The sequence below is a fragment of the Xenopus tropicalis genome, chromosome 3 (assembly GCF_000004195.4).
Source record: "Xenopus tropicalis strain Nigerian chromosome 3, UCB_Xtro_10.0, whole genome shotgun sequence".
NCBI lineage: Eukaryota > Metazoa > Chordata > Amphibia > Anura > Pipidae > Xenopus > Xenopus tropicalis.
This window is the reverse complement of record NC_030679.2, coordinates 26,246,591-26,260,917: the sequence shown is the minus strand read 5'-3', so window position 1 is coordinate 26,260,917 and position 14,327 is coordinate 26,246,591. Positions and strand designations below refer to the sequence as shown.

The 14,327-nt window shown below is 42.2% G+C and overlaps 1 protein-coding gene across 1 annotated transcript in view; it reads left to right on the top strand.

Annotated features, from left to right (window-relative positions):
* Window positions 1-4,525: 4,525 nt before the first annotated feature.
* The window catches only part of sec24a (SEC24 homolog A, COPII coat complex component), a 34,085-nt gene continuing 24,283 nt past the window's right edge, over window positions 4,526-14,327 (top strand). Inside the window, exons 1-2 of the mRNA XM_002935900.5 lie at window positions 4,526-4,764; window positions 12,692-13,270. Coding sequence (XP_002935946.2) covers window positions 4,707-4,764; window positions 12,692-13,270 — 637 coding nt within the window. The 5' untranslated portion in view covers window positions 4,526-4,706. The remainder of the gene's footprint in view (window positions 4,765-12,691; window positions 13,271-14,327) is intronic.

Genomic DNA, 14,327 nt, shown 5'->3' with positions numbered 1-14,327 from the left:
AACGTTTCCATTTTACTTTAAAGGAGAATGCAAGTCAAAATTTAAAAAGCATACTGCCCAATAGTCCTCCTATTGTTTAGTAAAGACGCCACACTTTTGGCTCACCTAATCAAATATTTACTCAGTCACACTTACTTCACATTTTCTAGAACAGGCAGCCATCTCTAAAAAGGTATTCTCCCTCCCTTTCCCTCCTTGCTTCATACTGCACTTGTGTTTCATTCCCTCCCCCCCTACCCTCTGGCAGATCCGCTTCTGATTGGCTGGTGGGCATGTGTAGCTCAGAACAGGAGACAGGATCAAGTTACACACACATTGACTAATCACAAAAAAACAGACAAAGATTGACAGGCCAGGAGTGGGATTTAAAATAGGCCCTGGCATTTAAAGTACATAGAGGCCCAAACAGCCCCCCACCAGCTCAATGAATAGTGACTGTCTATGGCATCTTACAGCAGCCCCTCTGGCATTTGCCAGGATCCACAGATTGCCATACCTGGCCAACACCTGGCCACAACAATTCCATTGTACATTTTAGATACATATAGAGGGTTTGTTCATCATACCTGCATGTGTGCAATCCCATAATGAGGCAGATGCAACTTATCAGTTCAAGTCTCAGTCTCTCTGGCACTGAACTATGAGCAGAACCATGTTCACCTGAAGCCGACCTGGTCCCAGCTTTCACAGAGATTTAATACAGTTAAAATGGAGGCAGATGGAGCTGTGTACGGTCCATACTAGGGTTCAGTTAGCCCTTTGGTAAATATGCCTTAAAAAACTTTTACAAGCAGATATGTGAACCAACCCCATGTCATTAGGGTAGTAATGATTCCTTCTGGGCATTTCATTTTAGCTTTTTGTGAGAGGAGGAATTTAGTTTAAAACCTTCCAGGACTAATTCATCACCCTAATTACACTACATTATGGAACCCAGGGTTCAGAGCATCCCTAATTGTGATGCAGACAGCATTATTCTAAAATGATTTTCAATTAGTATTCTTTTTATTATTTGCTGTTTTTGAAATATTTACATTTTTTTCTGCAGTTAAATATTTAATGAGCAGAGCAGATGGGACTGCTGGTTCTTTTCTGCCATCAAACTTGATGTTTGTGTGACTGTGACAAGAAGTGATTTTTAACAACTTGTTTTGTGGAATGATGTGGATATCTTTTATTTAGTTACAGTATTATGACTATACCTGGTAAGGCTATCTATATATCTAATAAAGGAAAAAAAATTGGCAGTCTTCTGATTCAGTTCAAAATAGACTATAGTTTATCTCAATAAAACTTCAACATTCTGACCAGTGTAGAGCGGAGGCTTTGCAGATTAATGATCCTAATACACTGCAGGGCCTTTGTGTAATCAGGTTTACAATAGCGAGTCTGTCAGCTTTATGTAGCAGGCAGGCCGAATCACAAGGTGATTGCACAATCTGACATGAGGTGGTGTGAGTATGAATTTTTTTTATCAGCAAAGTACAAAGTTTCTGTACACGCTAACAACAGAGGCACAGTCTGCTAGTTCTATTAGTTCATCAAAATAAGACAATGTAAATGCGTATTTATTTTATTTTTATCCTTTGACTAATTCCAAGGTTTCCCCACTTACAACACCGAAAGCACTCAAAGGTATAAACGGGTGATTCTGTTGTCTGTGCTGCACTAAATTGGCTCTTGATTTTTTTATTTGAGTTTTACCCATAATACTCCAGGAGCTAAACAGCAGCCATCAAATTCCACAGTGGTTTCTTGTTAATAATATGTCCTGGGGTGGAACAGTGGCTGGGGGGGCTCAGCCTAACGGACAGTTAAGATTGATACTTTGTGAGAATATCTATAAGCTCTAGATATTCATAGAGGCACAGCTTGAAGGTGAGTTTAGTTGAGATTTTCCATGTGAACACTTATTTGCTGGTCCAGATATTGTTGGAAATAGTTGCTACCAAAAATATTCAGCAGACTTAAGTTATGGAGATCCAAATTACAGAAAGATCCATTATCCGGAAAACCCCAGGTCCCGAGCATTCTGGATAACAGGTCCCATACCTGTACTGTTAATATGTACTGCATAATATTTTTTAGCACACAGCACTTACATTACAAGTAATTCAGCTTACGTATTGCACTACTTAAATACATACATAAAGGGTGTTCTTCTTCTGCTGCTATAAGATGTTAATAACTTCCAGGATTATTGTGTTTGCTCACAGCGTGCTGGGTACAGGCCCAGATTTGTGGAAAGGCCACATAGGCCTACAGCATTAATGACATGTATCTGAGCACTGGAAAGCAGCATAAGCTAGATATGAATACAGCAATGAAACAAGCTGACATATATAGTAGACAGACACTCTGTTTATCAAAAGGGCCAATCCAACTATGCCACATTAGTACTACAAACATGAAGACGGAAAACTGCAGGCCACGGTACTAAAAAACAAACACAGAACTATATTCCTTCCACTGGGATATGCTATAGCATACCAGTGTTTTTGACAGTGTTTTTGAGTTGTTCACCTAAAAATCTCCTGTATTTTGTGGACAGCAAAGTATGCGACTGGTGTTTATTTGTATTTTTTTGGCACCACGTATACCATTCCATCTGCAATTCGCATTCTTGCCGGTATCGAAGATATTCCGCAGTATACAGCAATGATAAGCCTAAAGATCTGCTTGTTTTGCATGGTTACAATATGAGCAAATTTCTCATTTACACACAAAGGGACAGATCGGGCTGATTGGAAAAATAGGACAGCACAGTAAAACAAAGCTACTGGCTGCGCAACAACTTTCAATATTCCCAGGATCAAATAATCAGTATTTTTGTTTGAGGAAAAAGGGAAACCCTATCAACGTATGGGTAATTGTGGTAGAAATGTTACACCCATATAGGTGCCAAGTCAAGAATAGCTAGACTAGAGGGCAGGCTGGGCAGCCATAGACTAGAGGGTAGGCTGGGCAGCCATAGACTAGAGGGTAGGCTGGGCAGCCATAGACTAGAGGGTAGGCTGGGCAGCCATAGACTAGAGGGTAGGCTGGGCAGCCATAGACTAGAGGGTAGGCTGGGCAGCCATAGACTAGAGGGTAGGCTGGGCAGCCATAGACTAGAGGGCAGGCTGGGCAGCCATAGACTAGAGGGTAGGCTGGGCAGCCATAGACTAGAGGGTAGGCTGGGCAGCCATAGACTAGAGGGCAAGCTGGGCAGCCGTAGACTGGAGGGCAGGCTGGGCAGCCGTAGACTAGAGGGTAGGCTGGGCAGCCATAGACTAGAGGGCAAGCTGGGCAGCCATAGACTGGAGGACAAGCTGGGCAGGCATAGAAAGGAGGGCAGGCTGGGTAGCCATAGACTAGAGGGCAAGCTGGGCAGCTCTAGACTAGAGGGCAAGCTGGGCAGCCATAGACTGGAGGGCAGGCTGGGCAGCCCTGTAGACTGGAGGGCAGGCTGGGCAGCCGTAGACTAGAGGTAGGCTGGGCAGCCATAGACTAGAGGGCAAGCTGGGCAGCCATAGGCTGGAGTGCAGGATGGGCAGCTATAGACTAGAGGACAGGCTGGGCAGCCATAGACTAGAGGACAGGCTGGGCAGCCATAGACTAGAGGGCAAGCTGGGCAGCCATAGACTAGAGGGCATGCTGGGCAGCCATAGACTAGAGGGCAAGCTGGGCAGCCATAGACTGGAGGACAAGCTGGGCAGGCATAGACTGGAGGGCAGGCTGGGTAGCCATAGACTAGAGGGCAAGCTGGGCAGCCATAGGCAGGATGGCAGGCTGGGCAGCTATAGACTAGAGGGCAAGCTGGGCAGCCGTAGACTAGAGGACAGGCTGGGCAGCCATAGACTAGAGGGTAGGCTGAGCAGCCACTGACTGGAGGGCAAGCAGGGCAGGCTGGGCAGCCATAGACTGGAGGGCAGGCTGGACAGCCATAGACTAGAGAGCAAGCTGGGCAGCCCTGTAGACTAGAGGACAGGCTGGGCAGCCATAGACTAGAGGGCAGGCTGAGCAGCCATAGACTAGAGGGCATGCTGGGCAGCCATAGACTACAGGGTAGGCTGGGCAGCCATAGACTAGAGGGCAGGCTGGGCAGCCATTGACTGGAGGGCAAGCAGGGCAGCCATAGACTGGAGGGCAGGCTGGGCAGCCATTGACTAGAGGGCAGGCTGGGCAGCCATAGGCTAGAGGGCAGGCTGGGCAGCCATTGACTAGAGGGCAGGCTGGGCAGCCATAGGCTAGAGGGCAGGCTGGGCAGCCATTGACTAGAGGGCAGGCTGGGCAGCCATAGGCTAGAGGGCAGGCTGGGCAGCCATTGACTAGAGGGCAGGCTGGGCAGCCATAGGCTAGAGGGCAGGCTGGGCAGCCATAGGCTAGAGGGCAAGCAGGGCAGGCCACCCCTCATGAGGGTTTTACGCCTCTCCAGCAGCCAGAGGAAAAGATACAGCTGCCCATGTTCCGTGCCCTGTGACAGGCCGCCAGCCCCGCCCACAGGAAGTGCCACGTGTACCTAGCACGCATGCGCAGGGCCGCCCCGGGGCCGGGACCGAGCACTTCCTGCTGCCGGACAGACCTGCCTCGTATTATCTGATTATTGGACTCTAATCAGCTAGAGGCCCCTGGCAGGGCAGCGACTTACTGCGGGACAGCCAGACGTTACCATGAGCGGCTGAGACAACCCGTTCGCTCTGAATCAGCCGCTCCGCTCCCGCACCATGTCCGGCACTGGGTACAACACCCAAAATGGGGGGTCCGGGCCGCCTTACAGCAACGGTGAGTGGTGTACGTGTGGCACTATCCAGGCCCTGGCTGCCGGCATTGGGGGCAGGGGAGCGCTGGGCCGAACTATAACCTTCAGCAGATGTTGTGCCAGCCAGCTTGCTGTGACTCTCTCAGGGTGGGGAGGCCGCCTGGGATAGATCAGTAAGTTAAAGTTAAGCAGGGCGGGCACTGCCCCTGTGTGGGCCTGGGCTCCATGGGGTACATGGGATCCGAGTGTTCTGTACGGCAGTGTCGCGGTGCGTTGTTACACGCACTCAGTGACGTTTGTGTAGAACTGTTATACTACTAATAATAATAATATAGCCCCACAGCCCAGCTCCTCTGAGTTGTAATAGCCAGTGTTTGACAGCTCAAAACTGTCAGCCGGGAAATGCAGTTCAGCTACAGACAGAGACCGCCCTGCCTGTAATACAGAGCCATTCAGATCCCCTGGGAGCTGTGTGACAGCCTCACATCCCACCTGTTACTCACAGTACTGTACAATTCTGCCCCTCACTATCCTGTTTGTATTTAGCCCCATAATGGGCAGGGTACATATAGCAGTCTGTGCTTTATCCCCTGTATAAAGGCTTTGTGGCCTAATGGCCAAGTATCTCTGTAGTGACATCTAATGGCACTTATATTCAGCAGACAGTATACTAGGGGCTGTGTGAAAGTTGAAGATTGTTGGGCCTATGTATATGGCTGATAATGTTTTTTTAGGCTTTTATGTAAACTGTGATTTTCAAGGTTATATGTATGTTAACAAATACAAAAACAAATTCTTGCCCAGCCGCTGATGAACAAACTGCTGCACTGTGGCTAAACTACAGCTCTCTGCCCTCCTAATTTAATAACAACACCATCTGGAGGGCCACAGATTGCTCAACGTTGCCCTTTACCTCGTAGGATTTGCCAACCTGCAACCCCCCCAGCTATTGCTGAACTATAAATCAAAGACTCTTGTAGTCAGAGAGTTGGTTGGATTGTTATGATAGCTACAATATTAACTATTGCGAATAACAGGGTTCATGTTGTGGCTACATAAGTTTGGTATGTAATAAAGTAAAATGACTAAGTCAGTTTAGGTGTAATTTTTAACTCGGTAGGATTAAGTGTGATTAACATGTTGTGTGGGGGGGGAATCTGCATGACCTGTCACTAGGGCCTTTGTTTCTTTCATCATCATTTGTAAAGTGCCATTATGAAACTGCCAGTTAGCAGCTTCCACATATACATGAATTATATAGTGCTTTATATAAGTTTTTATAATGTGCAGCACTTATAGTATAGTAAGTTTTATAGTGGATAAACTACCCCCTTTTGTGAAATATAAAGATGTTATAAGATACAGGATTTCCATGACCATAATAAAGGGATGAGGCTGGAGGCCGAGGTGTGATTTTTAATAACCTAATATTTTTCAACAGGAGGTATATTATTTACTATAATACACATGTCAAATTACATCTTAAAGCACTGATGACATCTGCAAGCACTGTTCAAAGGCATATAATTTACAGGATATTTATAGCTCTTGTGTATTATAAAGTGATGAAGAGAAACACTGAGCAGACCTGAGCTGAACTCCCAGCTTTATCGGGTTGCATATATAGGTTACCTTAAGGTCTCCTGTTTAAATCAAATACCTTTTATATAGGCTAGTGCAAGTGTGTGCCACCTAGTTCTAGGTAACTGTCAGGTAATATTTTTTCTGCTTGTGTATGTGGCTATTGCTATGGCCTATATTGGATTTGTTATCCGGAAACCCATTATCCAGAAATCTCTGAATTACGTGAAGGCCATCTGCCATAGAGTCCTTTATAGTGATGTAATTTCTGTCACATGACTCACTGAAACTTGTATTATAATAAATTAATGTACCCCCTGTTGAAAAATTAGGCTTTTATAAGTAACCTTGGAGTTCCTCAGCCTTCTGCCTTCTCACTATATTATTTATAGCAGCACTTAAGTGGGGTTATGTGATACTATACATTACTCCATTTGTGTATTTTAAGAGGTACAATGTCTGCTACTAGTTCATTCACCTATAGCAACCAATGTGCAAAAAGAATTTGCTGGTCACCTGTTTAAAAGCTATCATTTTATTTGTTGCTATGGGTTACTGCACCTTGGTAAACTGTGTACATATGGGCGTACATTTCCCAGGTGCATTAACCCATAGCAACCAATCAGCAGGTAGCCATCACTGGTCACTTGTTTAAAAGCAATAGTTTGTTATGGAGTACTGCATCTGGGCAAACTTCGTTCCTTTTCTTACATATCTGGAAAAGTATTTGTTGCACATGGACGTGAACAAGTGAAACAGTCGGAAGGCTAAGTGTTACTAAGTATTTTCATGGATTCAACACTCATCCAAGTTTTGCTCTTAACATCACTACAAAGCCTACTAATTGTAATATATGATATAGAGCAACCAGTGTGGAAACCTGATCCTGGCCGAAAAAAAAAATGACTAGTTATTTGTATCAGTTAAATGCACCCAGTCTTGTGATGCTCTTAAAAAGGTGTACACTGCTTAATCATAAATATTTCTGCTTAGTAACTATTTTGTTTTCAGCTCTGTTAAATATTCAACTGGCTTATTACTTAGCCTATACCTGACATAAATAAAATAAACCAGTATACTTTGGTAAAATAAACTAGTATACTTTGGTGTGTTTACCATGGGTAATGTAAAGTGATACAGAATTCTAGAAAGCAGAGAAGCCTATTTAATCATTTAACCTGGGCCTTGATATTAACTTGGATATGGTTTGTAAGGTTCAAGACTTGGCTATTCATTTTGTTGTTTTATATTTTCAAAACAACACTTTGCTTGTATGGAGCTCCGGAGTGTGTTGGTTCTTTATAAATATGGTAAAAATAATAGAATAATAATAAAACTCTTTAATCCCACTGTTTTACCATATTCTTCATGACATTGAAAAAGAAACTGCAGACCCCCAACTCTCTATTAATTTAGCATGCAGTGTCATACCAGATCTTGTAAAAAGTGTTCTGTTAAGGTGGATGAGTTTTGGTGGGCTTTGAGGTGTTGTACGTCGCTAAAAGGGACTGGGGAGAACTTTTTCCAAATTGTTCTAGGAAAGTCACAATCACTGTAGGGATGTATTCACTTACGTGGTACCCCAGGCTCCTGTTAGCAGAAAACTGCACTGGCTTTGGGTTTTTCCAGCGAGCGTTACAAAGCGATCCTCTTCTTCCTGCTTCTCGGCCCTGGGGCCGACACATGTGCAGTAGAGTGGGGGTGCATACACGGTGAAAGAAGAGGATTACTCCATGGTTCTCGCTGGAATACCCCCAGGTTGGTGTGGTTTTCTGCTAAAGGAGCCCAAGCCCAGGGTATATGGTAAGGGTGCCTAAATTTATGCACTCCCCTGCAAGTGTGACTTTAATTCTCATTTAAAGGAGGGAGTTCACCTTCAGATTAACTTTGAGTAAGTTATTATTATCAACATTTATTTATAAAGCGCCAACACATTGCAGTACAATAAGTGGGTTTCAAACATTGGACATACAGAGTAACATATAAAGCAATCAGTAACCGATACAAAAGGTGAAGAGAGCCCTGCCCAAAAGAGCTTACAATCTACAAATGTTATAGAAGGTCCTGTTCTTAGCAGCTTTTTAATGAGTTTTTTTGTTTTGTTTTGTTTTTCATAGTTTTTTAATTATTTGCCTCCTTCTTCTGTCGCTTTCCAGTTTTCAAATGTGGGTCACTGACCCTGTCAGCCAAGAAATGATTGCTTTGTGAGGCTTCAGCGTTATTGTTACTTTATATTGCCTTTCTTTCTCCTCTGGGTCTTTCCTATTCATATTTCAGTCTCTCATTTACACCACTGCCTTGTTGCTATGGCAAATCCCTAGCAACCAGCTACAGAAACTGGAGAGCTGCTAAGCCAAAAGCTAAAAAAAAATGTAAAAAAACCCCCACAAAAATGAAGCCTATTTGCAAATTGTTTCAGAATATCATTTACATCATAGTAAAATTTAGATTTAAGTTGAACTGCCCCTTTAAAGGGATCCTGTCACCCAGATATAAAAAGCTGTATAATAAAAGTCCTTTTCAAATTAAACACCAAATCCAAATGTTTTTTTTTTTTTTTTTAATTGAAATGTCTAGACTTGAAAATATCAGCTGTCAGTTATATATTGCCTTAGGCATAGAGGCGGGACAGGCAAGTACTTTCACTTTCCATGCAACCCTTCCTAGATGTCTCGGCACTCCTCATAATCCCCCTCCCTCCTCACCATCTAATTGTGTAGCTAATGCATGGGCATCAGGTCCTCCATTCTGGGGAATAATCAACATTTTTGCATGATGCGAAGCTTTTCTGTCTGTCCTATTCTGTTCTTTGCGCTGCTGTTTCTAGGTCTTGAAACAAGATAGCAGAAGCCAGCTGATTAGTAGGGCCCTCTGTAATAGTGTTTCAAGAGTTACAACCAGCAGTGAGCAAGAAAGACTCCTTTTAGTTGCATTGCAGTTTAAAGGACAACTAAACCCTATAAAAATGCTGCATTTACAGTGCCAGCCTAGAGGTTCCCCGGCTGTGTAACCGTTTGTAGTAAAGCTAGCCATCCGGCATTACTAATTTCCCACTTACAATCATTGTGTCCGTATCACAGATGGTCTGGTGACCATCATAAGATCAGTGTATTTTTTCAGATTTATCTTTTCAGACTCTCAGAGGATAATATATCTTTGTTTGCTGGATAATTTTATTGTTGACATAAAAATCTGTGTGTATAGCAGATACCATATATTGCATCCTCAACACCGTTCCTAATGGCTGTAAGCTCATAATGTTCATTTGTGGGCTGTCACTCAAATTTCAAGGAAACATTTTGCTGCTAAATTGTTTCTGCAAGCGGAACTGTAGGCTGATACTGCCCCAAACTCAAACGGGTTAAGCCGTACTGTAACTGGCGCTGGGACACACTGATGTGGGCACGTACATGCCCTAGTATTATTGGCTCCCTCATTGGGGCTGTGTAACTCTGCACTACTGGTCGCTGAAACTGTTATGTAGTTAAGTTGTGAGCAAGTCCATCAGGTTAAACCCTCCAAATGAACCCCAGTGCACATGTGTATACACATTCGTATATAGACCTATCTATACACTTTACTATACAGGTATCGGACCCCTTATCCGGAAACCCATTATCCAGAAAGTTCTGAATTACGGAAAGGCCATCTCCCATAGACTCCATTTTAATCAAATAATTCACATTTTTAAAAATGATTCCCATTTCTCTGTAATTATAAAACAGTACCTTGTACTTGATCCCAACTAAGATATAATTAATCCTTATTGGAGGCAAAACAATCCTATTGGGTTTAATTACTGTTTAAATAATGTTTTTAGCAGACTTTAAGTAGAAGATCCGAATTATGGAAAGATCCCTTATCCGGAAAACCCCAGGTCCCGTGCATTCTGGATAATGGGTCCCATACCTGTACTACTATACACTATTTATACCAGTACCTATACTAAACTAACTGTAGATATTAGTACCACAATAGCCTTGGATACTATGCTTGTTCAAGAACTCATCCAGGCCCCTCTTAAAGGCATTAACAGAATCTGCCATTACCACATCACTAGTAAGGGCATTCCCCAACCTCACTGCCCTCACCGTGAGGAACCCCCTACGCTGCTTCAAATGGAAGCTCCGTTCCTCTAATCTAAAGGACTCTGGGGCGCTGATTGTTTTTATGGGAAAATAGAACACCCCCTCCCCATCTGTCTATAATCCCAGTGGGCATTAACTTTTAAAAAGCAGTAAACTACCTCTTTCGTAATTAAAAGGGATATGTACGTTTTTTTTTAAGAATGGGGCAGATTATGTTTTCAGCGGAGACATTAATGTTGCACATATTACAAAGGAGTCTATTTCTCATCACGTCTGGCTGCAGTGCAGTTTGTTTGCAGATCACTATAGCAGCCCCGGGACCAATCCTGGCATGTTTCCTGCAGCCATCCATGTGTTACATATGAACTTAGAACTGCCACGTACAGGCTTTCAAAGCCCTCACAAACATTTTGCATTGTGTGGTTAAGCTGAGGACACTTGTCCACATAGTTGTGCTTTATTTTTATTATTACAGGTACAGGACCCATTATCCAGAATGCTCGGGACCAAGGGTATTCCGGATAAGGGGTTTTTCTGTCATTTGGATCTCAATACTAAAAAATCAATAAAACATTAATTAAACCCAATAGCATTGTTTTGCATCCAATAAGGATTATTTATATCATAGTTGGGATCAATTACAAGGTACTGTTTTGTTACTAGAGAGAAAATGGAAATTGGTTTTAAAATTCTGAATTATTTGATTAAAATGGAGTCTATGAGACATAGGCTTTCTGTAATTCGGAGCTTTCTGGATAACAGGTTTCCGGATAAGGGGTCCGATGCCTGTATTAATATTATTTATTTTTATTTTTGCTGTTAGAAAGATAATAAAACCAGATAGTGTTTAAGAAATGAATTTATTTCCCGTGTAATATATTTTTATTGGTGCAGTTATATTTCATGTATTGTGTATGGGAGAGAATTTTACCCTTAGCCTGCCTGAGACCTTTTAGTCTAAGCCCTCATTCTAATCACTGTAGAAACAAGGTTCAATTTTGCATCCTGGCAAGTTGATTGGGACGGGTTTATTTACATCTGATTTCCATCCAAGTCAGTAGAGCCCTGCACTATACAAATGTTGAAAACCGATGCCTCACACCTGCACTTGCATCTTTCAACAGATACCACAGCAGTACCTGAGCTAGCCAATCAGATCAAAATGTCCCATGTGTGGCCAACTACATTCATCTGAGCCTTGGTCAACTTTTTCTGTGTGATATACCCTATGTACAAATAGTGGATTGTGTGGATTCCATGGCTTAACAGGAAGGAATTTGGGCTAATGTGTGAGCACTTTGTCATTGGCCACCTTTAGTTGGTTCTGAAATATGTTTCCACTTGACCGCACGTGTTTATAGATAGGTAGATTCATAGAATGTGGGTTTGACACTACATTCTTCATTCTTCACTACTTCTAACTGCAACAGCTATTTAAGTACAATTGCTCATGAGCACAACATAAAGATATTAATATATTAAGATATTAATGCCACACTGGATACTTGAAATGGCAAAAGCTTCTTTAAACAAAGGGGGTGTGCAAGTAAGCATCATAGATCAGTTAAACCTCACTAAATTTGGCTGCTAAAAAAAAATAGAATCATTTAAAAATGAAAATTTATTTATTTATGAAAATATACCTACTTATGCAAATCCCAACACATTTCTTTTGTGTACTACGACATTTATCGGTACACTTAGGATTTCTCTAATTCCAGTGTCATATTATGTGACCTTTGCCAAAGGACTTGGTTATTAAAGGGGTCCTGCATGTAGTGAAAGAAAATGTAAGTCTAAGCAAGTTTCCAGTATATCTTTGTAAATGTAATTGCTAGTGAATTGCTATGTATCAGTCCTGGCTCTGAAACAGTGTTGCTAACCAATTCATTAAAGATGTTTTTGTTGAAATTGGTTTAAGACTTATAGTCAGGAAACAGGCAAAAACAATGCTTTACAACTGCAAACATTATCTGCAATTCTTTGAAATGTTTCATGTGTTTGGCAAACGCCTTGCAGGTAGTGCCCTGGCTGGAATGCTGGTACTGCAATAATTCTAGGCAGCAGAGCTTACTACTGCACCTCTACATGTATGGCATGTATGGTGTCTAAAATAACAAGATCCTCCTGAGACGAGTTGCTGCAGTAAATTTCCATAAGTTACACAAAACTTAGAAGTGCACAAATATTGAATTCTATTGCAAATGTATACTGTTAAAATTGTAGTTTAAGACATGATATTTACTGAATAAATTTTAATTGCTTCACTCTTTAATTTAAGGTCCAGTTCAAAATCCATTGATGTATTCTCCACCATTGGCCAGCCAAGGATACCACTCTCTTCTCCCAGGCTCTTATCCTCAGCAAATGCCAGCAAAGACTGCTCAGCATCCAGGCCATGGACAGCAAAACTCTAGTGTTCCTCAGACTGTACCACAGTTAGGTGGTCTTCAGACTGTGCATCAGTTAAGTGGTCCTCAGAATTTTCCTCAGTTACCAAATTATCCTGTTTCTGGGCAGACCATTAATAGACCACCAATGGGACATACGCCGGTGACGTCTCCACAGCATACAGGTGCCAGATCAAGGATGCCACCTCCACCTCAGAACAGTGCTGGTGAACCAGCGACAGCTGTCAGTAATGCTTCTCAAGGAAATGTTCCTCCGCAGTCAAATTGGCAGTATTTCCCAACACCCTTAAGCCATGCCCAGCCCCAGCCTTTTGCAAATCACATTTACTCCTCAGCAGGACCTACATCAGGACAACCATCTTCACAGTCAAATTCCGTTCCACCAACTACACATCAGTATGCGGCTTCTTTTGGAGGACCTCCTCTTCAGAACAGTTTCATGAATCAAGGTGCAGAAATTTTACATTTGCCTCCATTCTAAATATTTGTCAATATTATCAGGCATGTAAATAGTTTACTAAGAGTTGACAGCCATTAAATATAATGGTTTGATATTTTAAGTATTAAAGAGTCCTAATTCTTTGCATAGAATGTTCTGGATAGGAACTGTGACACAAGGGATCTCTGTCATACCAACAATAGTTACTCATGTAACTAACTCCATAGCTAATAAAATGCAAAATCCATGCAACAGGGATATTACAAGTTAGGCAGGTGTGTCAGCAAATACTGTATAGTTTGGCTAGATGCAGAATGTAGGTTCTTGTAGACCTTCAGTTATATCAGGCTGTCCTGCCTCGCCAGTGTTACAAGTTGTTGATGTTTATCCTTAAGCATCCTTGCCAAATATTTTGGAAATATGCAGTTATTCAATTTTCAGCCAGATATGTGTAAGGGAGCACAATGGGAGGCAGAATGACAAACTGGGAATTTGGAATATCGGTGGTATTGCTCATCAAAATTTCCACCACTAAGCAAACACTCATCCTAACTGGACCTAAAGGGTTTTATATGGTCTAATAGGATGCTGGTTAAAAAAGTTATCATTTAGAAGCAGGCCTGTTGACAGTCTTTTATTTCAGGTTACTTATTCTAAAAGTGGGTGAGAATGTATAATATAACACATTATTTTATTCTTTCACATTTTTGTTTACCAGGGAGGCAATTAGGATTGGTTTTATCCAGCATGTAGCCCATTTGACTTTACAGTAGATCATTAGATTGCCAGTATACAACTGACTCCCTTTTCCCTTTTTGAAACCGTTTTGTTAGCAGGGGTCCATTATGCAGTGGGGTTTTATGTGCACCAGTAATCTGTCTTGCAAGGACATGGGGTAGCTTCATAGGTATTTTTTTTAATTACAAAAGGTAAAAAGTATGGCCGGGAAGTAACTGAGCTCATGTTGAACAAGCGGGGTGTACTGCCCTGTGTGCCTAGAACCTAATTTTGTACTCTGAGAGAGATTATATTTGCACTAACAGTGCTCTTGATTTATGGTTTGTTGT